This window comes from Truncatella angustata (assembly GCF_020726525.1).
Source record: "Truncatella angustata strain MPI-SDFR-AT-0073 chromosome Unknown BKA67scaffold_3, whole genome shotgun sequence".
In the NCBI taxonomy this organism is placed as follows: domain Eukaryota; kingdom Fungi; phylum Ascomycota; class Sordariomycetes; order Amphisphaeriales; family Sporocadaceae; genus Truncatella; species Truncatella angustata.
The window spans coordinates 1,314,722-1,336,178 of record NW_025763383.1 but is presented as its reverse complement, the minus strand read 5'-3'; the positions used below and the strand labels follow the sequence as shown (position 1 = coordinate 1,336,178).

The window sequence follows — 21,457 nt, the reverse complement described above, 5'->3', positions numbered from 1 at the left end:
GTAGGTTTACTTAAGGGACAGTGGGCCCTGACCTGGACCTTCACCTTTCAATTGCAGCCTACAGTAACTTGCCCAGAGCTGATGTGGTGGCCCCCCGTCCACCCCCTGCAAGTGCACTAAACCCATAAAAGACAGCGCTTCAGCGGGCAGCTCACCTCACTGGTGGGAGGAGGCACTTAGAGAGTCAACCTTGGAGTCTTGGGGGACCTGACGAAGCTCCAGCTGCCTGCCTCGCCAATGCTCATAATCAATCAACTTATCAGCCTCGCCGAACAACCACATTAAGCTCGACACAAACACCATCACATCACATCACATCACCACTTCGCAACCCAAATACAAACCCCACAGCTCACCCGCCCCTTCACCTCCCACAGCACCGTCTTGACACGCCTTCACAATGTTTCGAAACAATTACGACAACGATTCCGTCACATTGTAAGCTCCAACCTGCCCACCTCGACTACCCAATGTAAATAAATGTATACATATACTGACCCATGTTCCCCTCCCTCAGCTCTCCCCAAGGAAGAATATTCCAGGTCGAATACGCCGCCGAGGCCGTCAAGCAAGGTTCAGTGGTGGTGGGATTGACAAGCAAGACACATGCCGTGCTGGTCGCAATCAAGGTACATAAAATCCACACAACTCAGCTACGGCGTCTGTTGTATTCTATTCTATTTTGTTCTATACCCTGTTGTATCCTATTATATCATATCCTATCCTGACCCAGAACCCTCCGTGAGCTGACATTGCCCTCTCGAATAGAGGAACGCCGAAGAACTCTCGTCATACCAAAAGAAGCTGTTCGCCGTAGATGAGCATGTAGGCCTCGCTATTGCCGGCCTGACCTCAGACGCCCGTGTCCTCTCCAACTTCATGAAGCAGCAATGCCTATCACAACGCCTGACCTACGACCGCGCCATGCCCGTTGAGACCCTCGTCTCCCTCATCGGCGACAAGGCTCAGCTCAACACCCAACACTACGGCAAGCGACCATACGGCGTCGGCCTGTTGGTTGCCGGCATCGACGAATCCGGCCCCCACCTCTACGAGTTCCAGCCCTCCGGAATGACCCAGGAGATGGTCGCATGCGCAATCGGCGCCCGATCCCAGATGGCTAGGACGTACCTCGAGAAGAACGCCGACAAGTTCCCCGACTGTGGCAGGGAGGAGCTGATCAAGCACGGCCTGAGAGCTCTCAAGGAGACACTAGTCCAGGACCGTGAGCTCACGGTCGAGAACACGAGTGTGGGTGTCGTGGGCTTGAAGGAGGCCGGCAAAAGGGCTCTGGAGTTCTTCAAGGTCCACGACGGCAACGAGGTCAAGGAATGGATCAACAGCGTTGCCGACGATGCAGAGGCAGCCGCTGAAACGGCGGAAGGCGAGGGTATGCAGGTTGATGATGAATAGACAATGCACCTCTGAGTAGAGCGACATGACATTCACGACAATCCTTCACTCCAGAGCCCCAAAGCCGTGGGGTATTGGCCCCAAAATAGATATGGCTCCGAGGGACATTTAAACGGACTTGTCTGTATTGTACCAGAGTCATCTAGAGATGTACTATAATGAACATTGCTACGCAAGCCACGTCAATTTTTGTCCATTGCCATTGGGCTAGCTTTCACTTCATTGACTATGCTTAGATCTCATCTTCTTCGTCATCAAAGTCATCCTCTCTGCCCATCTCATAAAGGATCCTGCCACCCTCACCAGCCCCTATATCCGTCTGCGCATCAAAGTACGGCAGCACGATGCCCTCGCGGTCCTTTCTTTGCTTCTCCGTCAACCCCAGGCTGAACGTCGTCTCCGCCTCATCACCTTCCTTGGCCTCGTCCTCATCCGCCGCCGGATCCCTAAACATAGCATGATCCTTCAAGAGCGATATCCGCGATGCTCCTCCCAGTCCCAGCTTCTCGCCAGTGATAAGGACGAACTTCTCTCCCACGGACCGCCCGCTGCGTCGCCGTATCTCCATCTCGACCACCAGGCCATCGGCTGCCCCCCTATCACCCTTGAGTCCGATGAGCACGCCCTCCCGACCCTCGTGGAGGCCCCACTCCGGCTCCGCCAGGCTGCGGTTCTGCGCCTCCCTGCGCTTGGCGGCCTGGTGCAGGCTCCCGACCTGCAGGATCGCGGTCGCGAGGTGCGAGAGCACCGTCAGCGGGTGCGGCTCGTACTCGCCGAACGTCCGGGGCAGCACCGCCGGCACGTCCGTGTGGTACAGGCCCACGAGCGAGACGGCGGGGCCCGTGATGAGCGACGACAGGAACTGCGGCAGGTGCGATGGCGCCGTGCCGCATAGCGGATTCAGCGTGTCTATGATGAGCAGCACCTTTCCGCCCGCGCCAGCAGCACCAGCAGCGCCCGCCTTGGGGTACTGCGATACGATCTCGGACCGCAGGCTGTCGAGCGACTTACCCCGCGCCCTGACGAAGATCTCTACGTCTGTGGGCTTGCGCAGGGTCCCAAAGGATAGGTAGATGATCTTGGATCGTGAGACCTAGGACATGGGTCGTATCAGCACTTGCTCATACATTGGGGGGTGTGAAGTAGTATCTCTATGGCAGTCCGAAACGGTGACGTGACAGTGCTCTGGCCAGGAGGAGCTTGAGGGCGTCGCATGACCTCGAACCCTTGACTTGAGGAAAAATTAAAAGGTAGAGAGGTGAGAGAACTACCGACCTTGGCTCTGGCGATGAACTCATGGAGCACCGGCCGACCACTTTGTTCCAGAGTGTCGAGGACCAGTGTCAGTGGGCTTGCACTATCGCGCAGATTGAGTAGTTTCTGAAAGAGGAGCAGCGCATGTGAGCGCGCGTGCGTCTGTCCTGCGGACGGCATATTGAGAAAACTAATCCTCACCGTAGCTCCTTGGTCTTTGTCTTCTTCTTTTTTATTTTTCCCCTGTACCGGCTTAAATTGGTCGTCAGATTATCTTTAGTGACTGCCGAGATGCTAAACTCAAAGTAGTTGTGAAAGATATTTTGGCAAGACCCTGATGTCACCCAACTTCGATGGGAGTGGCTCGAGGTTATTTAGCGGGGAAGGTCACCTCCATCGCGTTCTATTGGACTGGCCGAATACGGCAACAGGCTGTGTACTTTATACTACGATATTCAACCACATTCGATTCTCACTTTATCTAATTACCCTGAACTCATATAATCTGGCTGGTCTATCTTCGCTATTGGTCTAATGCACATCTCCCGGTAATGACTCGACAGACCTTGGAGCATGCACCCCGCAGTCTATCCTACAATTATCCTCTCGGCATGATCCAACGAGCAATGAAAGTGACCTGCCAATGGCACGTTACTTGAAATACCTGGAATGTCCAACTCACGTGAAGCAGGATACGTTGTAGGCACTAGATTGGATAAGCTTTGTCGTAAGTTATTGAATTACGAGTAAACATATAGCTTACAACGTGCTCTTGTAATATGGACACCATGAGCCCCCGCAGAACAGAATTCTGTAGATTCTGCTCGGGGACATCGTTATCCATCTGTTGAGCACCTTGATCTGATATCTCCGGTACGGTGTCAGCATGGCAAAGTCAACCTTTCAAAGCCTGGTGTTTGTGGCTACCCTGAGACTCGGCCTAGCTGCGCCGATTTTCGATGACCTCGAGCCTCGCCGAAACTATATCGCTGAAGCGGGACTATCCATCACGGATAACTTTCATCCTCTGATCAGAGTCCCACTGAACCGCGAGGCGCTTCTTCATCCGCCATTTCCAATTGCCCATGACGATACAGAAAATCGGCAAGCTGGCACGGGGACCGACCATATCAAGGCAATCCCTCTGCAGACTGAATATTTGATGCAAGTGGGTATTGGTGGCAGCAACTGGTCGATGATCCCCGATACGGGAAGCTCAGACACATGGCTCATGTCTTCAGCTTACCAATGCCTTGATCGATCACACGCGCCTCAATCCCAGCTGTATTGCAATTTTGGCCCTTCATATGGAGGCGAGTTCTCGGGTGGAAAGATTTCGGACCAGCATATGAATATCACATATGGTGGTGGAGATTCTTTGAATGGCGACTTCGGATACGCTGAGTAGGTTTCTCTCACGTCTAGTGAAATGTTAGTTGGACAAGAAACACGGATTGACTAAATCTTTCCTTAGTGTCACTGTAGCTGGCATCACCGTCCCACGTCAACAGATGTCTCTCGTGACGTCGGCCAGTATTCGAGGGAATGGACTATTCTCAGGTATACTAGGCTTGGGACTCCGCGGGCTCACGACTGCATATCTGGGGACAGATCCCTCCAAGGACAACGATGCCAATGCTGCAAGATATCCACCGTTGGTTGAGACCATGAGCTTGAACGGCACCGTGTCGCCCGTGTTCAGTATTGCCATGTCTCGTGACGATGACCGGTCCTTCATCTCTTTCGGCGGAGTTCCGCCTGCGGTCAAGACTGGAGAGTTCGCTACCACACCTATCTCTAAGGTAAGATAAATTACATCACTTCTGATGACCCAGCATTGCTATAGATTTGACACCTTCCAGATCAGCATCAGCGGCAAACCGGCAGAATACCTATACTACGGTCTGCGCCCAGAGAGTGTCACGTTCAATAACACGGAAACTGCTTCAAACTGGACAAAGCCTACTCTTATGATCGTCGACACCGGGACGACACTCGCCTACTTCCCCAGAGACGTAGCAGACAACATCAGCAGCCTCTTCTCGCCGCCGGCAGAGTATTACGGCAGTGGTACCTACGTTGTGCAGTGTGATGCTATCCCACCCACTGTGGAAATAGGCATCGGGGGCAAGAAGCTCAGGATTGACCCCAGCAGCCTTATCCTACCAGAGACAAGGACCCCTGAATTTGATGCTGACTATTGCACCACGGGGATCGCGAGGGGTTCGGGCACCTACATACTTGGTGATGTCTTCTTGCAGGAGTTGTTAGTTGTGTTTGACGTCTCGGACAAGAAGGAGATGAAGTTTGCGCAGAGAACCGACAAGGTGGGTTGAAGTATGCTATGTACAAGAGAGGTGATATACCAGAATTTCACTTGGATGTAGAGTCGCTCCAATTCATCTGCGGAGGATTAAATTGTGGCGTAAATGCCTAAATAGATCGGTAAAGGCTACCCTAATCGAGTCTTTTGCAAATATATATGCAGCTACTTGTAGATTACAGGACACGAGTGCCGATCCTACCACAATTATCCGACCACATCCGCAAACTTTACATTCCATAAGTTACAAGCACTGTGAGAGGGCGACCCTTTAACAGTAAATATTATAGACAATGTAGTAAGATTTTGAATAACAAGCCATATCATCTGGTGACTCTTATTGTTCTGCGTTTCATCGTTGGATTAGATGGATATGAGGCTGATGAGAGCGACTGCATAGGACTTTGTAAAGACCTGATTGCTCTTGCCAGCTCGTCTGCTATGGAAAGTTGCGTTTCGAGTCGTCCTTGGAATATTTTCGTAGACGCCTTTGGCAGTAATCTTTCAACAAAGATGTACATGCATGAAGTTAACAAGACCGATATTGAGAGATATACCGAGAGTCGTTTATCCGAACATAATATTTGGGGTTTCAGACTACCAGGGCCTCCGAGTTGACATGCGAAGTCGCTCGGCGATCTATGGGGGGTTTCCTTTGGGTATTCATGGTAATACGGCTACTTCGGAATCGCCTCACGAATGATGACAGCTACTCCGACCTGCTGAAGAGGCTTGAAAACGTTCCACTTGACCTAAAATTTTTTTTTTTTTTCGATGCATCTTAGACTCTGCTGAACCATTCTATCTGGAAAAGATGGCTGGTGTAATGTGGGTGGCGGTCGCAGCACCTTCGCCGTTTGAAATTCTGGTATACAATTACCTTGAGCGATAATATGACGACCTATCGTACGATGACCATATATATTACCGTCTTCTTCTTCATTATGATATTCAAAAATTGAATCAGTACACTCGGCTCCGCGTGAGTGCTTACTGCCGAGGACTATTGCAGACGTATGGTTCTTATGTAGACTTCTCACGCCGCACAGTCGCCGACTTCTTACAAACCCGAGATATGGCCTTGTTTCTACAGGAGAAAAGCGCTGCCACATTCAAGGCCAAAATCGCGATAATGGGGGCGCATAGCGCTTTCGTCAAAACGAGAAACCCACGAGCAGATTCCTTGATAGGGCGGCACTACATGTTCGAAGCCTTGCAGTTGCAGTCACTCCATGCTATTATGGAATATGCTTTAGAAATTCAGGAGGAGGAAGGTCTCGATGAAAGTGGCCGAATCCCGTAGAACTCCTTGCTCAAATCGAAATGGTGCTATCAAAACATTCCGGCTCCGAGAACACCACTGCGAGCAATTTGGACTACTTCAAGAAGGAACTTAGGATAGTCGGGTATCATTTTAAATCATACCACTCCAACATGCTTTTTGAAACAGACTGCTACTTGGATGACCTCGGTACGCCTGCCTTAGCCATCAACTTTAGCTTGGACTTCACAGCGAAGTCACCGGTATTTGAACAATTTATGGATGCGGCACGCTTTAGGATGCTAAAGCTACTGCTAGAAAATTGGACATGACCCAAATAAGACCCTCATTTTGTGTAACCTGGACGATGCCATGAAGATAGATCTGGAGGTTCATAAATCTGCTGCTGCGCAATGTCAGGCATGGCCCCCTTGGGCTGTGTTTACATACCAACACATTCCGTGGGGAAGTTACATCCAGACAGCCAGGTCAACCCGAATACGTTTGTATTTCGCTGTGCACGACCAGGCTCCAGTAGGATTCCTGACAATGTTACCACGCCATGACTTGATTTTTTGTTGTGTTGCTTCCATATAAGCCTGAAGGCCTCTGAAAGAGTGGGATGCCTAAGGGTAATGAATACATTCTGTGATAAAGGTGCGTTATTAAGTTTCTGTCTACCCTAGATTGCGATTACGACGGTCAGGGTGTCAAGAGAGTTCCAAATTCTGGTTATGCTGCAGAAGAATACTTCCGGAAACTTCGGACCATTTCAAAGACTTCGCGTGTACCGGCTGAGCAGGCATGTCTCCTTGCTGATGTTACGTATACACTTTTGTCGGCGGCTCCAGGCCGGTACACCTCCGAACCTGAGGCGTCTATTGCAGTACAAGCTCTAGAGTCTGTCTTCAAATCACAGCAGCTTACGAGGTTCCGAGAGTTCTACCCGACAACTGGCACGAATTTTGCTGAAGGGACAATGGCATCAGGCCAGAAACGGACAAGAGAATCAGAAGGACCCATCCTGTCGCGTTGCTTCGCACCGTTCTAGTTAACCTCGTTGATGTCCTTATAGAAGTCAAGGGGACACAGTCAAGAAAGACGATGAACAAGCGTACGCTTGAGCTCAATGGACGACTTCAATAACAGTCACTCGTTACTAGATTTACCATTCGCAAGGCTTGACCGTTGTAAATATCACGTTTACTGACCTCTTACGCAGATAGAACACAATGAACGCCAGCTTTTGTCTATCCATTATCTGGGGTATCAATCTAACAGTGGGCAACATTTCTTGGCTTCTGTCTACTCCTTTCCGAGCAATAGATCGTTACCCCTATTTATCTGCACCTGTTTATCTTCGCCTCCACTTACAATGCCAAAGTGCTTGTCCCACACGGCACCGAAAACCTTGCAGCCAGCGCCTGGCACATCGCTCTTCTTCTTCTTGCTCTTCTGACTCTCACGCTCAATGACATAGACGGCTTCGCTGACACTGCCACCTCCTTCCGCCTTGGTGCCCGTGCGCATGCTTCGTAGATCCCATATTCTGCATGTACCATCGTGAGATCCAGAAACGAGGGAGTAGTTGTCGTTGGGAGAAGCACAGATAGATGTGACAAAGTTTCGGTGGCCACGAAGAGTCATCACTGAGGTTGTAGCCGCCGAAGCTCGGGGGTCTACCAAGGTGATATGCCTTGCTGATGTTCCTGCCGCCAACAGAGATGTGCTGATGCCAGGGAGGGAGGCCAATGATAACAAGGGATGCGCAGTCGTGAGTGTGCTAACTACGGAATGTGTGGTGAGATCGATTGTCTTGATGGTATGGTCTTCGGATGCCGAGTATGCCACAGTCGAGTCATCAGGGTGGAAGATAACACCAGATACCGGAGAGTTGTGGATCTGCATCATGGCCAGAGGGCCTCTTTGTGGTGCTGCGGCAGCAATTTTCCTCTTCTTGGCAACGTTGGTACCGGCACCTGGGAGAAGGCTGGCAAGTGCTTCTGGTGCAGCGGACTTGGATGTCGACCACAAGCCGACGGCTCCGTCCTTGGATGCACTGAGTATGCGCTTGGTCGGAGCATGCACATCCAAATGTTCAACCGATGCCTGATGACCAAAAAGCTCAAGAGTGGGCTTGACATCGCCAGTGAATTCGTCGGTCTCGGCGTATTTCCAAACGCGCACTGTGCGATCCATTCCACCAGAGGCAATCTGAGAAGAGCTCAAAAACTTGGCGGCCTTGATCGCTGCGCTGTGACCACCATTGCTAGCGGATGGCGAGGTCGCAATAACCTGCCCAGAACTGTTCCATATCCTCAGGAGACCATCGTATGAAGCCGAAACAATCCGATTTTGTCCCTGTCGCAGGGCATCGCCTGTCCACACACCAGCTCGCGAGGTCGCCGACAGGACATCGATACCAGTGACCCAATCGTCGTGTTCAAAGCTCGCCTGGTACATAGGCGGGATCAAACTCTTGACATACTGAAGCGTGACGGTAGTTTCAGACGACAAGCCGTTCTCCTTCAGATAGTCCTCGAGAGGTGTGCGCAAGTAGGTGCCGTTGATGAGGAAATCGAGAGGGACAGGGGATTCTGTGTTGAGCATGGACTCGGAGTTCAGAACGCGGGAAAGGCCATAACGCTTGATGTCACCCGGTACGAGCAATTGGCTCTTGCCGTCTGGGAGTTGAAGTTCGGGCAGTGTCGTGGTGAAGTTGACCCTGATTTGCTGGGTTCCTGTCGCGGAATCCATCTTGGGCGGTGGCGGTCGCCGCTTTGAAAGTCCTATAGAATCAAGTTCGTCCCGTATCAAAGAATTGAGATCTGTGCGGACCCTTTGACAACAAATAAAGCAATGCAGGCTTCGTTGGCGGCTCGTAGATTACCGAGTTGTGTTGCGATTTGGAAATGTCCTATGATCTGCTGCTAAGACCCAATTGAGCAGCGAACAGCAGCAGACAATTTTTCCCAAATTTTTGATATTTTCTTTTAAGACTCCCAGCAGCCTTCCGTAGCCTTACCCCGCGGAACAGGGGGTTTTCACCAATGAGTGAACGGCCAGCGACGGCCAACTGCACGCTAAGATGTGCTAAAGATCGCTGAGACAGCCCCACATCACTTAACGCGTGTCGGGCTTCCAGAGCGCGTCGTCCCGTCCATCTTTGATCTTTCATCTTCCAATTGGCCATTTTTTTTATTTGGAAATTTGGCCAATCTGCTTCCCAAGAGCCCAAAACGCAGCTCTAAGATGGCAGGTCTTGACAGTGTACAAGGGAGTCTACTCCGGAAGCCCTCGTGAGTTCTAACACGCTTATTGGTGTATATATGCTGAGCCATCTTCAGGGGCAAGAAGGAGGATGAGCTTGAACGGACAGCGTCGACGTACAAGGCCCTCCATTCCTTTCGGTTGGCCAAGGATAAGTCATACAAGCAACAATTCGCTGATATGTACTTCTTGAGGTTGACCAAGATCAAGCCAGCTGTCGAGGCCATTGCATCTAAAGCATGGAGCAACACGGTCATTGGTGGCGAGCAAGTTAGGCGGATGGACAGAGTACTGGACATTCGGCAGGGCGAGTTATGTTGGACCACTGGCACAGTCTACATGGATATGGCTCTGAAGCCCAATATTTTGGAGGACGTCTCCAAGGACGTAGGTCTTTAGCCAGCCAGCTCACACCTAAACACCCCGAAGATCAGAGCTGACAGCATGCTAGAGATGGATCTCCGCGCCCACATCGACACAAAAGTATTGGTCTGATGACGGATCAGATGCCGTCACTTTGGAGGACGAATCTGGTCGCATACGCCTCGTCGGCGATGCGCTCAAGTCAGTATTTCTTGTCACAGGGTGTGTTATTGCCGTAATGGGAACCGAGAACGCAGACGGCACGCTAGAAGTTATCGATTTCAAACTTCCGGATTTGCCGCCACAACCAGAGCGTTGGGCGTTATCGAAACCTCCAACCACTAACGGTACGAAGACTAAGAAGCACAGAGATGAGGACGACGAGATGACCGATTCGCAATCCCGTGGAAGTGGCGGGAAAATTGCGATAGTCTCCGGTTTAGGCTTTTCAGGCTCGAATGCGTCACACGCAATGGAACTCAACTTGCTCCTGGAATACTTGCTTGGCGAAGTCTTTGACTCTTCCGTGCAGCAGGAGTTATCACAAATAAGCCGCTTAATAATAGCTGGCAATTCGATATCAAATGAAGAACGGCCGATCACTGAGGAAAAGCCGACCGAGAAGAAGACGAGTAAGAAATACGGGTATGATGCCAGCTCGTACAACGCCTTACCTTCTCAGCTTCTCGATGATTTCCTCGGGTCCATTCTCCCCACCATGCCAGTTACCATGCTCCCTGGTGCGCAAGATCCTGCAAATGCCAGCTACCCACAACAACCTATACATCCAGCCATGTTCCCGAATGCCAGGCCATACACTGCTACGCCCACCTCAAATGAAGCAGGCTGGCTTGACAACGTAACAAATCCGTGGGAAGGTGAAGTTGACGGGTGGCGGGTGCTGGGCACAGGAGGCCAGAATGTGGATGATGTCTTCAAGTACGTCGATAGTGAGGATAGACTGGGTATGATGGAAGCCATGTGCAGGTGGCGCTGCTGTGCACCAACAGCGCCTGACACTCTTTGTAAGTCACATGAAACGGGAACCACGCCAATAAAATCAGCAAAACTAACTTCTGAACTAGGGGCATACCCGTTCCAAGACGATGACCCGTTTGTTATGAGAACGTGTCCGCACCTTTACTTTGTTGGATGCCAGCCTGAGTTTGGAACAAGAGTCGTCACCGGTCCAGAAGGGCAGTCTGTGCGGCTTATTACCGTACCATCGTTTGCTGCAACAAAGGAGTTGGTCTTGGTGGATATGGAGACACTGGATGTAACGAAAGTCAAGATCGCTACTTTGTAAGTGAGTGAGCGAGTTTGATCTTTAAGGGGTTGACAAAATGTAGCAGAGATAACTGCAGCATATACTCGAATGATACCACAAGTCGCTAAGAACACAAAAGCATTGCTCAAACTATTGTTCATGGCCATTTCATAGCAGCTAACTTAGTCTAAGTCCGGCTATTAACTAACCGATTAGAACCCATCGCAAAGCCCATGTGAAACCACCGCAAGATTGTCGCATAGAGGCTAAAAATGAAATAGTGAGAAAAGACGGGTTGAATACCACTGCCGACCACTTGTCTATTGCGCCAGGTGATTTGTATCACTTGAAAGCGATCGGACGAAAACCGAATGCATACAAAACCGACTGGCACAACTTTCAGGAGAAAGGAACCCGATGAAAGGCCAAGTCCAAAACCACCAATCAGCCCAACACAAAGCTCTTTGCTGTCGTTACTCGTCCTGAGCTCATTGAAGAACATCGCTACCAACGAACGTATCACGACGGCTTCCCTTGCCTCCTTTGGCCTCGACAAACATGGAATCGTCGTCCTCATCGTCGCCCTCATCGTCGTCCTCATCATCGTCCTCATCGTCGTCCTCATCGTCGTCCTCATCATCGTCTCCTCCGTCGTGATCGTACTCATCGTCGTATTCGCTCAATCCAGGGGGGCTAGCCGAGAGCCGGTAGTTCACACGTCCCATCGTGCTGCGTCGACTCGATCGAGTGGTCGACCCCGAAGGCAGCGCTTCGAGAGGTTCCCCCGCCTCTAATCCTGGCACATAGGTCTCGAAGGGCCCGTTGATCACAGCACGTATGGGCATGTCAGCGTCCCAGTCATGCGTCAGCTGCTCCAGCCAGAAATACAAGGTATGGAGGCGAGCCCGCGACTTTACCGCCTCAAGCCTACGCGTCGCGAGCATGACACCATCGCCGCCCCACATATCGTGGTCGCCCTCGTCGGCGCTGAGCTGGCTAAAGTGTGGACGGCGGTCGATGAGCGCCTCGAAGCACTCGCCACCATAGCGGTCGCCACTGCGAGGTGCGGTGTACGCCAGCACGCGGATAAACTGGCAGTTGAGGTGCTTGAGCGCGCTCAGCACCGACGAGTCCCGGCGGAGCCACGAGCACGCGGGCACGTCGGCGAGCCTGGTTCCCGTGTCGCCCCTCATGCCCAGGCTGTGGCGCGTCTGCGCTGGCAGCTCGAGAGTCACAGTGTGCAGCTGGGCGGGCGTGGACAGGTCGCCGCCGGGGAGGAACTTCTGTAAGGCGTGCGGCAGGGTCATGCGCGCGTCGTGCAGATGCATGCGGTTCGCTTCGACCACGACCTTGATCCGTCGGATCAAATGGCCGTGCTTATCGATGGGGAGGGACTCTTGGCTGTACACGTGCTCCATGACGATGGCCGTGTCGGAGCGCCAGGAGCTAGGGTCTCGGATCAGGTACACAAACGTGTTTTCGCCGTACAGGATCCGGATGCCCTGGCGGTAAAAGACGCGGCAGACGCGCAGCATGTTGGCCTCCAGGTTGGGCCGCGAGCGGGGGAAGACCAGAGACCACCCGCGCAGCACCCGGATGTCCCTGTGGTGTAGCAGCAGGCTGCGGAAGATCATGTCGCGGATCTCGGTGGGCAGCTTTCCAAAAGATCCCATGGCTGCAATCGGATCGTCGTCGCTGGTGCCTTGCGTCTGGCCCGACGCCATGCGATCGATGAGCGTGCGCTGGTCGCCAAAGCCGGAGCTGCCGAACAGGTTATGTGCAACATAGCCGGGCTTCTCGATCGCTTCTCCGTGCTGGTTCAATATCGTCTCGCTCTCGCGCTCCCACGGCAGGTGCACGAACGAGGACGCGCGGCTCCGCTTCACGATCCTGTCGTCGTAGGCGTTCGAGGCTCGTCGCTTGCCTGGGAAGGCGGCTGCGATGAGCGCTCTGACACGATGGTGCCGGGGCGGTTGCTCCTCCAATCGCTGCCCGCCGAGGTCCTGCTTGGGCTGTTTCTTCTTGCGGCTCTTACGCTGTGGCTTCTTTTTGTTGCCTTTGTCGTTGCTAGCATGCCCGGGGCGGGTAGCGCGGCGGCCGGTTTGACGAGCTGTGGCAGAGGCGACTTTTTTAGGAGCTGCAGCTCGTCTCTTTGCCGACGCACGCTTCGTGGCTGCCTGGCTTCGAGGCATTGTGTTTCAATGTGTTATTGGTATTTTGACTATGCAGAAGGTAGGATTGTAGACCGTAGTCTGCTTGGTACTGCTGGTATCGATGCTTGGATTCGTGTAAGTGCAAGCTTAATAAATATATGATTTGGCTTGGTGCTTCGTTATACCTGCAAGTGAGTCAGTCTGAAGTGTCTCATGAGTCGAACATATAAATGTGAAGAGAAATAGCGGTACTTTGGTAAGTAGGCACTTAAGGAATATGACGAGTTTCTCTCGATAGGCAAGGAAATGACCTTGGTGGAGGTGAAGTTTAGAAGCATGGCAGGGACGGTCGGATATAGTTACTTACTTTAAGGCGAAGGTGAGTGCGGTGAACGGCCGTTAGGTCTAGGTCTTGGCAGTTAAACGCGTTGCTTTGTAGAGGTCACTCTGCATCAAGAGGCTCCAGAATCGCGCTCAGGGGTTTGCATAGCAGAAATGAAAGGGGGGATGAGCACCCCAAAGTTTGCGGTATGCCGGAACCTGCTGTTCACAGCCCGGGTATGGAACAGGATCAAGAGATGAGTGATCACAATGGAGGCCAACTAGGACAGTTGTAATGGCAATCGAGGTATTACTTTTATGTTAGTTTCAATGTGGGAGCAGATGGCAGATTGTAGTAGCTGCTTGTGCTTCCAGGAGAATGTATACCGTTGTACAATACAATCGCAGCAGTAGACGGGAAGGAAACAGGGGCATAACATGTATCAGTCAGTCATGCGATACTGTCTATATTGGTGACTTCCTCATCGCAATCCCTTAGTAATTGCCGTTATTGGCAGGGTTAATAAGCAATCTCATCTGGTACAGATGCCAATCATGGTTCGAGGTGAATTTTCAAATCTGCTCTTTCACTTACAATGCGCATATTCTTCTTGTCTTTATAATTATTACTAGAGTAACGGCAGTTCTCTACCAAACTCTAGAACAGACACTAAACAACCTATCAAACTCCCAGTTCTTATAAAAGGGACCCAATCGCAACTTCCATACTGCATACACAGTATCCTATTTCTCTACTTTGACCTGACGACTTTGATACCCCTGAGACAGCTTTCCACACTTGTATACTAACCGCATGGTTTTCGACAAGTGGCTATATGGGAAGCATTTCGGCACATTTATGAAATAGGACAGCAGGTGATCTGTATAATCGTGCATGCCAAGGAGACAGATTTTGAGTACAATGGGTTTGTCCACCAACGTGCCGGACACAGCTCGTCTATGACTTGCCAGCTATGCTGCCGATCCACCCAGTGGGAGACTGTATCTTGATCATTCCGCAGCACGAGCGTCACACTGTTGCCTTGCGCCGCCATTGGGGCCAGAAGATTCCAATGATGCCTTCTGCGATCAGCCAAGCTTTCTCAAACGATAGTACGCCTCTGTATCTCTTCATAAGACGTCACAATGTCCAGGACCTTGGGGGTCTGCTCGCCATCTGTCTGGTGAGGCATCCTTATTCGGGTAGCGGGAAAACATGGACTGAGCCTTTGTTAGGACGACCTGAAAACGAGGTGCAACATGATTAAAAAAAAATATTTTTAATAGAAAAAGAAGCGCAATTTGGGTGGTTGTGATGGGGAATTTGAGACTTGTGTTTGAAAACAAAGTATAACAAGGGAGTGAAGGATAAGATGGTTGGCGATGAGTAGAAAGTAGAGCAATAAACGAATCCGTCGTTTCAAAATTGTTGAGCATGTAGCTCCGCATCTTTAATGTACACCTGAGTAGCATACTTGGGATTATTATAGGCAATCCTGTTACTATGTTCAGCTTCTTCCAGCCTACTGGTCAACAGACGATTTTCATCTTCTATACCTTCCAATCATCCAAACGACCGAAAAACCGATGAGGTTGCACACCCGGCTACTGATGTGTCTCAAAGCCTCTCGTCTACAGCAGAGCAGGTATTTACTCCTTCCTTGTACTGCGTAGAGCTCTGTCTGTCTCGAATGGTACCTCTCAGGTTCACGGTGAGTTACGGAACCGTTCCGCGCTGGCAGCGATAAGATAAAGCGGACCACTTTTATTTTCTCAGTCCTCCCACCTTCTAGTCTATACTGCGAAGGCTATTCAATTGACTGCTACGAAGCAACCACTAGATGCGCAGACACTCTGAGAACAACTGCTTGGGTTGATTTACGAGCCACATAAACTGAGGTGGCTTCACTGAACGCTCCGATTGATCGCCAGAGCAGCGCAAAGTCCGAACGGCACCAGGCAATTACCAAAGAGGATCACCTAGATCTCATACACAGCAAGCTCGTTCAATTGGCGATACTTGTATCAGAAAACCTTGGAAATGGCGAAAGACAGGACGGCGAAAGCTGAGGCCAAGCAAAAGGTCCCAAAGGTCGTTGACGACAAGGTGAAGAAGGCCAAGAAAGAAAAGAAGCCCAAGGCTGTAGCCAAGGAGGAAAGTGAAGATTCGGACAGCTCCGCAGCTTCAGACGCACAACAAGAACAGGTGAGGGTTCCAATGGTTCAATGATCTGCGGCGGGCTTGGAAACATGCTAACAATGCCGAAAGAGTGGAAAGAAAGTAAAAGAGTCTAGCTCGGACTCGTCTTCCGACTCCGCCTCGGAAGCATCTGACGACTCGTCCTCCGATTCGGACGAAGCAGAAGCACCCACGAAACCCAAGAAGGCTCCCGTCGAGGTTGAGCCCAACTCCATCTTCACCATAGACACCAAGCCGACGAAGGCCGCTCCCAAGGACGAGGTAGCGCTCAAGGAGGACGGGATCATAGACGAGAGCGGCAAGATCAACAGAAGAACACGTCGCCGCCTGCAACTGATTGGCAAGCAACGCGAGGCGCTCCGGAAGTCCATGAACCTCGGCGCCGACGACAACTCGGCGGAGCTGGAGGCTGCCTTGGACAAGTGGATCAAGCAGACCGACGGCAAGGCGGCTGTCAGGGATAAGAAGAAGCAGGACCGCAAAGAGAAGGAGGCCAGCCGACTGCGCACGAGAAAGGGGAAGCTGTTGAAGGGCCGCAAGCTCAAGGAGCGTCAGAAGGTTGTGTCCAAGCTGGAGAGGAGAGAGAAGAAACTGGCACAGGAGCAGGAGCAGACCGAGTCTTGATCCCACTTCAACCTGCAGCATGATAGAAAGGTTTGACGTACAAGAGGCGGGTGTTGAAACAATAGATGCAGTCCTAAAAGATAGTCTTTATTGGCGGAATCTTACCGTGAAGTAGCCTTTAGCCTCGGGCTGTAGGCAATTCAGACCATGCTCTTGTCATATACATTGTATACTACTCTTACTTCGAACCAGGCCTTATCGTTTCGCCCAGTGACCTTAACTCCAGCCATGCATATTGGCCATGCTTTCGACCCTATCCTACATTACAACCGATTATATACATCACAAAACCCATGTCCCTTCTTGATGCGGAACCTGTGGCATCGCAGGTACTTTTACACGCGGGACACCAAGAGCACCACGCATCCCACCCACAGCTTTTGATAGATCACGAAGACTTGTTTGCGCTGTTCTCCCTCTTCGCCTTCTCTTCCTGCGCCTTTTTCTCCCCTCTGTTGTATACCTCCGAGATCTGCTCCGTAATCAGCCCCCAGATGCCCTCTCCACCCTCAGCCAAGGCCTCTTGTTCCTTCTTGGCGCGCTCTTCCCTCCAGTTCTCCTTGGCATCACCCATCCAGATGGCCTTCAGCGTACCCTTCTCACCCTCACTCTCGCCCTCGCCCTCACCCTTTGTCTGTAGGGTGTTTGTTGCTTGTTGGGGTTGTTGCCGCTGCTTCCTCCTCTCAAGTTCCTGAACTCTCTTGACGTCCTCCTCGCTCATGCCGCTCGCCAGCAGCTCTTTCGTCCTCTGGCGCCTCGCCTTCTCCTCCTTGATGCGCCTGCTGACCTCGGCCGCCCGGTCGCTCGGCAGATAGTCGTTTAGACCGCCGGTGGAGGGCTTGCCGGACGTGTCTTTCTCCTTTAGCCACCAGTTGTGCAGCATCGACGTGCCCGTGTAGTCGTACTTGAGCTGGGAAGCGCCCCAGAAGGCGGTGCTGCCCAGGACGATGGCTCGGAAGTCGATCCGCCGCGGGGGCAGGAAGAGGCCCAGGAAGGCGACGGGCGTGCATACGAGGGCTGCGGTGTGGAGGAGATTGTAGGGCGGCTGCTGCTGCTGCTGCGAGGAGGGCGAGGGGGTGGTTGCGAGCTGCGATCCAGCAGGTTGCGCCGGCGCCGGCTGCGCGTGTTGGGAGCCTGTGGTTGACATAGTATTCTTGTGTCTTGGAGCTCAATTGTGGTCAAGAGTCAGGCTGAAGCCGATCTTAAGAAACTCGGTTGATGGATATAACAATAAGGTAAAGCTCAGTGTTGAGCGACAGTGACAGCTCATGAATACTCTTTCTCTATGTCTCCATGGAACTTTTTTGCATGGGTCATCGATTCGAGGTCTGCACCTGCGAGAGACGGCCCCACTTAATTTGCCCGTCCTCCGTCCTCCGTCTTGCGCTTGCCCAAAACCAAACTGCAGAACAGCAGTTCGAACTGCAGACAAACATTCAACCTCAACACCATTTTCTATCACCACAACCCCAAAAAACTGCCAAAAAGAGAAATCCAGGTTTTGCCTGGACGCTGTGAAGCGACAACTGCAGGATTTGAACCTACGCGGCCGAAGCCATGAGATGGCTGAATTGCGTATAGCATATTCGAGTCTCACCCATTAACCACTCTGGCAAGTTGCCAGCCAATTTGCTGATGAAGAAACGCTGCTTATCCATACTCAGACCAACGCGAATGTGAAAGTGGGGCTGGGGATATCTCCGGAGTCGAGCACGCCGCGGCATCCCTTGGCAGGCTCTCACATGTGGAACGCACCAGCAGCATTAGGATAAAGGTCGATGGAGCGAGCATATGCACGAGACTTTTGGCTTGCCATTCTAGTCCATGGCCGGGGGGGAGCTTTTGTCTCCATTGAACAGCATGGTGCTAGCCGAAGCTGTATCTTTCATTCCGAGCGATGGTTGTTTACAGTAGCATACGCTGCAATTGGGGACGTCGGCAGATGCTATCGTGGGGACCATGCTTTCTCGCGGTGCAGCATCACCGCAGCTCACTGAGAAAAATCTGAGACACCTGAGGACTCCGGCATGAACTCTAAGGTATGCACAGTCAGCATGTCGTTCCCGAGGTCCATTGGGGACATGCTAGTGAAATGTTTATCACCCCAGTATCAATTTTCTGTATTATGGCGCCTCCCAGATAGCAAATATGCAGTAAGCACTGCATCCAGTATCCTGGGCCCCGGGCGGCTAATCAACCTGGTGATGATCGCGCATGCAGTACATAGCCCCAAGCTCCAAGCCGCCAGAGACATGTTGGTGTTTCGGTCATGTCCGCCTTCCGAGGGAACGTTCCAAAGCTTCTATGCAAGGCGCTTAACTTCTATTGGCAGACGGAATAAGGAATGCGATATGCAATTTGCTTTGTCCCGTGCTTCCAGAAGTAAATTCCTCTGTCTTTCCTGTGGAATTTCCACAGTGTCTTGGATCTGGTCGTTGCTGCACATCATAGTGTTGGGGCTTCTTATTCCGACAGCTTTGTTGGGCAATGGAATGGGAGGCGGTAGGACCTTGAGAATCGGATCAAGTAGGAACATTTGCGTCACGTTATTACAGACCTAGTAAAAGGGTCATGGGTTCTACGTGCTGTTGTGTGCTTCACCGGCTTTGAATCTATCATGACGTGCACGTAGCACTTTTTGCATGCCGTAGCTGCAGTATTGCTCTTTCCCACTTTCATAATGCTTACCTATTCTCTATTGCCCGTGGTTTCACTGCGATTTAGGTGGATGCCTCTCGCCAAGTAGCGCCTCAACCAGCCGCAGCAATACTCAAGTAGCGGTCGGCTATAGTGTGCTCCACCGATCTAACAGAGGCTGAGCAGGACCCATACAGAGTCGTGGGGAACCCGTGAACCTGATCGTATACCTACTTCCATACTATGTCGTCAAGTCGAGCGGCTGTGTATCGTCATATTACCGTTTTCGCCAAAATGCTTGGGACATGATTGTGGTATCGTATCATGCTACCCCTCGAGGCCGCCAGCTCAGAGGAGCAGATGCAGGTCAGATCGGACACGCAGCTCTAGTACACACTCTTGACTCCAATCATAGGCTAGAACCAGTGGCACCGGTAATCGATCTGTTGTGGAAATGAACGACCATCCAAGTCGCGGAGAGGAGAAACACGGGTGGTTGCGATTTCCAAAAAGGGCCGATCGAAGTACATCCGATGTATTGATTGTTTGTACCATCCCGTCGCACATAGGACGCGGATGGCTTCGACGAAGGGCCAATGTTAGTCTACTCTCGCTTGCAGTGACAATCCTGAAGGAGTCGCATGCCCCCTGAAACAACGATGCTGGCCGGCAACCAAACCAGCACCTGACCCTAAATAGTTATGATGGCGTCATGAGTGTCGATGGGTTGCTTCCAATGACAATCAGTTTTCAAAATCTTCTGTGTACTGGTGGAAGTGCGTGTCTGCATGTCTAGCGATGCATGCACAACTATGATTCAGTAACTACGTGAATAACCTTTCAGGTATATTCTCAGAATTGGTGGGCGACTGGCCATAGTGTCAATGCTAGGGGTTGTTTTCTAACCGAACAGGTCAGGGACATAGCCTATGGTCAGAAGGATATGACTATTGATTACATTGTTTCCATACGTGTCTGTGAAGAGACCCTCCAACGGTATATCCATTGTCCCGAGGTTTGTCCCGAGAAGGTGTCATCCTTCGAGCCCGGGTCAAGCCCGTATTTTGACCCGAACCCTTCGGCATTAACCTTCAGTCCTTGAACGATCTTTCTTTGACGCGCTCAATAGTACAGGTCTAATTCTGCCCAATCGATCCTGATCACGGTCAAGCGATGCGCGTGCGGACTATCGTAGCCCATCTACCTCCCGCAGTCAGGGAACGTGACACGCTGGATACATACACCTCTCAAGAATGGATCCTGGAAGGACTACATAAATGACAGAGTTTAGAGGAGAGCAAATCAGATTTCCGGAACAAGGATGCTGTAGGGCTGAGGCCTCAAATTGGCGAGTGCCGAATGTTTAGAGGGGGGTGTTGTGCTTACTTTGCTTGTATATTGATCATTGTCTGCATTGCTGACAGGCAGCGGTTCTGCGTGCAGCTACCGGGGAATACGATGCAGCATTGATTGGCTGTCTACTCAGAGACCACTCAGATACAATCGGAAAGCGCTGGATGCAAGCAACATCATGACTTTCGTAGGGCTGAAAGGGAGGTGGGGAATACAAAGGAATGATTAGTGACGGGCCGCTTCCGTGTTGGTCAATGGTCCTTAGAAAGTGTAAAACGTTAGATCTTCCTGGACAGGAGCAATCGAACAACATCTTTGGCGTACCATCAATGCTTGGCGTGCCGATTGATGCTATTGAGACACGCGATTGAAGGTATTTCGCAAGTAGCGGTCGACATCATTGTTGTCATCGATCAGTTTGGTGAAGATTCGACCACCCATGGTTGGGTTGCAGGACCAAGCGCAGTCCTGGTCTTTCAAAGACCTCGGAGTACAGGGAAGATATGCTTGGCTAGTCTAGGGACTCACTCAGTGTGTCCAGGGGTTTGCAAATCCAAGCCCCCACAACTACAAGCGTCGAAATGCAGAAGCCGTCGCTCGCCCAACTTTTCTTGGAACTGATTCTCGTTCTCAGAGAGCGCGTGGGTTGCAAATTAGTACTTACTTATTCATGCCTGTGCTTGGTGTAACCTGGCATCGATCATGAGTCCGTGCAAGGCCCTTCTATATTTCAGTCGATGTTATACTCGTCTCATAACTCTACTGCGATTCGTGACTCAAGCCTATGAGGCTGCAAGGTGAGCCTTTTATCAATGCTCGCTCGGTTTATTGCCCGAGGAACTGTTAGATGACTTGACTAGAACTACTTAGGCTGTCGTGGCGTACCTAAATAGGCGACGGTGCGAACCGTCGGAGTACGTAGTGAGAAGTGAACTTAGATGCGTGCGACCACAATGACCATCAGAAGTGGGTGACATGCACTACATATGTTCGACACATCGGAGCCACTTGGCAGAAT

The 21,457-nt window shown here is 51.4% G+C and overlaps 8 protein-coding genes and 1 non-coding gene across 9 annotated transcripts; 4 read left to right on the top strand and 5 right to left on the bottom strand.

Moving 5' to 3' along the window:
* The first annotated feature begins 56 nt into the window (after positions 1–56).
* On the top strand, positions 57–1,602 carry BKA67DRAFT_621445 (nucleophile aminohydrolase). Its single transcript, XM_046105483.1, has 3 exons — positions 57–438; positions 518–629; positions 769–1,602. The coding sequence occupies exons 1-3, from the start codon at positions 401–403 to the stop codon at positions 1,411–1,413; spliced, it is 795 nt and encodes a 264-aa protein (XP_045959585.1). The 5' UTR covers positions 57–400; the 3' UTR covers positions 1,414–1,602.
* BKA67DRAFT_560297 (Elongator complex protein 5) lies at positions 1,603–3,032 on the bottom strand. Its single transcript, XM_046102444.1, has 2 exons — positions 2,689–3,032; positions 1,603–2,506 (listed from the first exon to the last, which is right to left on the bottom strand). Exons 1-2 carry the CDS (start codon positions 2,845–2,847, stop codon positions 1,646–1,648), a joined length of 1,020 nt encoding a protein of 339 aa, XP_045959584.1. The 5' UTR covers positions 2,848–3,032; the 3' UTR covers positions 1,603–1,645.
* Positions 3,033–3,553: 521 nt separating this feature from the next.
* Positions 3,554–5,003, top strand: BKA67DRAFT_534248 (aspartic peptidase domain-containing protein; the record flags this gene model as incomplete). The annotated part of the gene is made up of 3 exons (XM_046099835.1): positions 3,554–4,071; positions 4,142–4,469; positions 4,530–5,003. The coding sequence occupies 3 exons, from the start codon at positions 3,554–3,556 to the stop codon at positions 5,001–5,003; spliced, it is 1,320 nt and encodes a 439-aa protein (XP_045959583.1).
* A 2,481-nt stretch (positions 5,004–7,484) lies between these two features.
* Positions 7,485–9,201, bottom strand: BKA67DRAFT_560295 (WD40-repeat-containing domain protein). The gene has a single exon (XM_046102443.1). It carries the CDS (start codon positions 9,006–9,008, stop codon positions 7,557–7,559), a length of 1,452 nt encoding a protein of 483 aa, XP_045959582.1. The 5' UTR covers positions 9,009–9,201; the 3' UTR covers positions 7,485–7,556.
* A 214-nt stretch (positions 9,202–9,415) lies between these two features.
* On the top strand, positions 9,416–11,592 carry BKA67DRAFT_560294 (DNA polymerase subunit delta-2). The gene is made up of 4 exons (XM_046102442.1): positions 9,416–9,550; positions 9,599–9,908; positions 9,973–10,909; positions 10,970–11,592. Exons 1-4 carry the CDS (start codon positions 9,504–9,506, stop codon positions 11,188–11,190), a joined length of 1,515 nt encoding a protein of 504 aa, XP_045959581.1. The 5' UTR covers positions 9,416–9,503; the 3' UTR covers positions 11,191–11,592.
* Positions 11,593–11,639: 47 nt separating this feature from the next.
* BKA67DRAFT_644825 (uncharacterized protein) lies at positions 11,640–13,398 on the bottom strand (the record flags this gene model as incomplete). The annotated part of the gene is made up of 1 exon (XM_046105861.1): positions 11,640–13,398. Exon 1 carries the CDS (start codon positions 13,341–13,343, stop codon positions 11,640–11,642), a length of 1,704 nt encoding a protein of 567 aa, XP_045959580.1. The 5' UTR covers positions 13,344–13,398.
* Positions 13,399–15,666: 2,268 nt separating this feature from the next.
* On the top strand, positions 15,667–16,449 carry BKA67DRAFT_657262 (uncharacterized protein; the record flags this gene model as incomplete). Its single annotated transcript, XM_046107083.1, has 2 exons — positions 15,667–15,831; positions 15,895–16,449. The coding sequence occupies 2 exons, from the start codon at positions 15,667–15,669 to the stop codon at positions 16,447–16,449; spliced, it is 720 nt and encodes a 239-aa protein (XP_045959579.1).
* A 194-nt stretch (positions 16,450–16,643) lies between these two features.
* BKA67DRAFT_233113 (uncharacterized protein) lies at positions 16,644–18,032 on the bottom strand. Its single transcript, XM_046095645.1, has one exon. The coding sequence runs from the start codon at positions 17,594–17,596 to the stop codon at positions 16,838–16,840; it is 759 nt and encodes a 252-aa protein (XP_045959578.1). The 5' UTR covers positions 17,597–18,032; the 3' UTR covers positions 16,644–16,837.
* BKA67DRAFT_t75 lies at positions 17,970–18,071 on the bottom strand. Its single transcript has one exon. It is a non-coding gene; the product is annotated as a tRNA-Ser (tRNA).
* Positions 18,072–21,457: the final 3,386 nt, after the last annotated feature.

What these genes read in the sequence shown, in the direction of transcription:
- BKA67DRAFT_621445 (XM_046105483.1), top strand. Translation starts at nt 401, where the DNA reads ATGTTTCGAAACAATTACGACAACGATTCCGTCACATT. An exon ending in GACAACGATTCCGTCACATT is followed by an intron (nt 439 to 517) that starts GTAAGCTCCAAC and finishes CCCCTCCCTCAG; the next exon opens with CTCTCCCCAAGGAAGAATAT. An exon ending in CCGTGCTGGTCGCAATCAAG is followed by an intron (nt 630 to 768) that starts GTACATAAAATC and finishes CCTCTCGAATAG; the next exon opens with AGGAACGCCGAAGAACTCTC.
- BKA67DRAFT_560297 (XM_046102444.1), bottom strand. Translation starts at nt 2,847, where the DNA reads ATGCCGTCCGCAGGACAGACGCACGCGCGCTCACATGCGCTGCTCCTC. An exon ending in AGTTCATCGCCAGAGCCAAG is followed by an intron (nt 2,507 to 2,688) that starts GTCGGTAGTTCT and finishes CCCATGTCCTAG; the next exon opens with GTCTCACGATCCAAGATCAT.
- BKA67DRAFT_560295 (XM_046102443.1), bottom strand. Translation starts at nt 9,008, where the DNA reads ATGGATTCCGCGACAGGAACCCAGCAAATCAGGGTCAACTTCACCACG.
- BKA67DRAFT_560294 (XM_046102442.1), top strand. Translation starts at nt 9,504, where the DNA reads ATGGCAGGTCTTGACAGTGTACAAGGGAGTCTACTCCGGAAGCCCTC. An exon ending in AGTCTACTCCGGAAGCCCTC is followed by an intron (nt 9,551 to 9,598) that starts GTGAGTTCTAAC and finishes AGCCATCTTCAG; the next exon opens with GGGCAAGAAGGAGGATGAGC. An exon ending in AACAGCGCCTGACACTCTTT is followed by an intron (nt 10,910 to 10,969) that starts GTAAGTCACATG and finishes CTTCTGAACTAG; the next exon opens with GGGCATACCCGTTCCAAGAC.
- BKA67DRAFT_233113 (XM_046095645.1), bottom strand. Translation starts at nt 17,596, where the DNA reads ATGTCAACCACAGGCTCCCAACACGCGCAGCCGGCGCCGGCGCAACCT.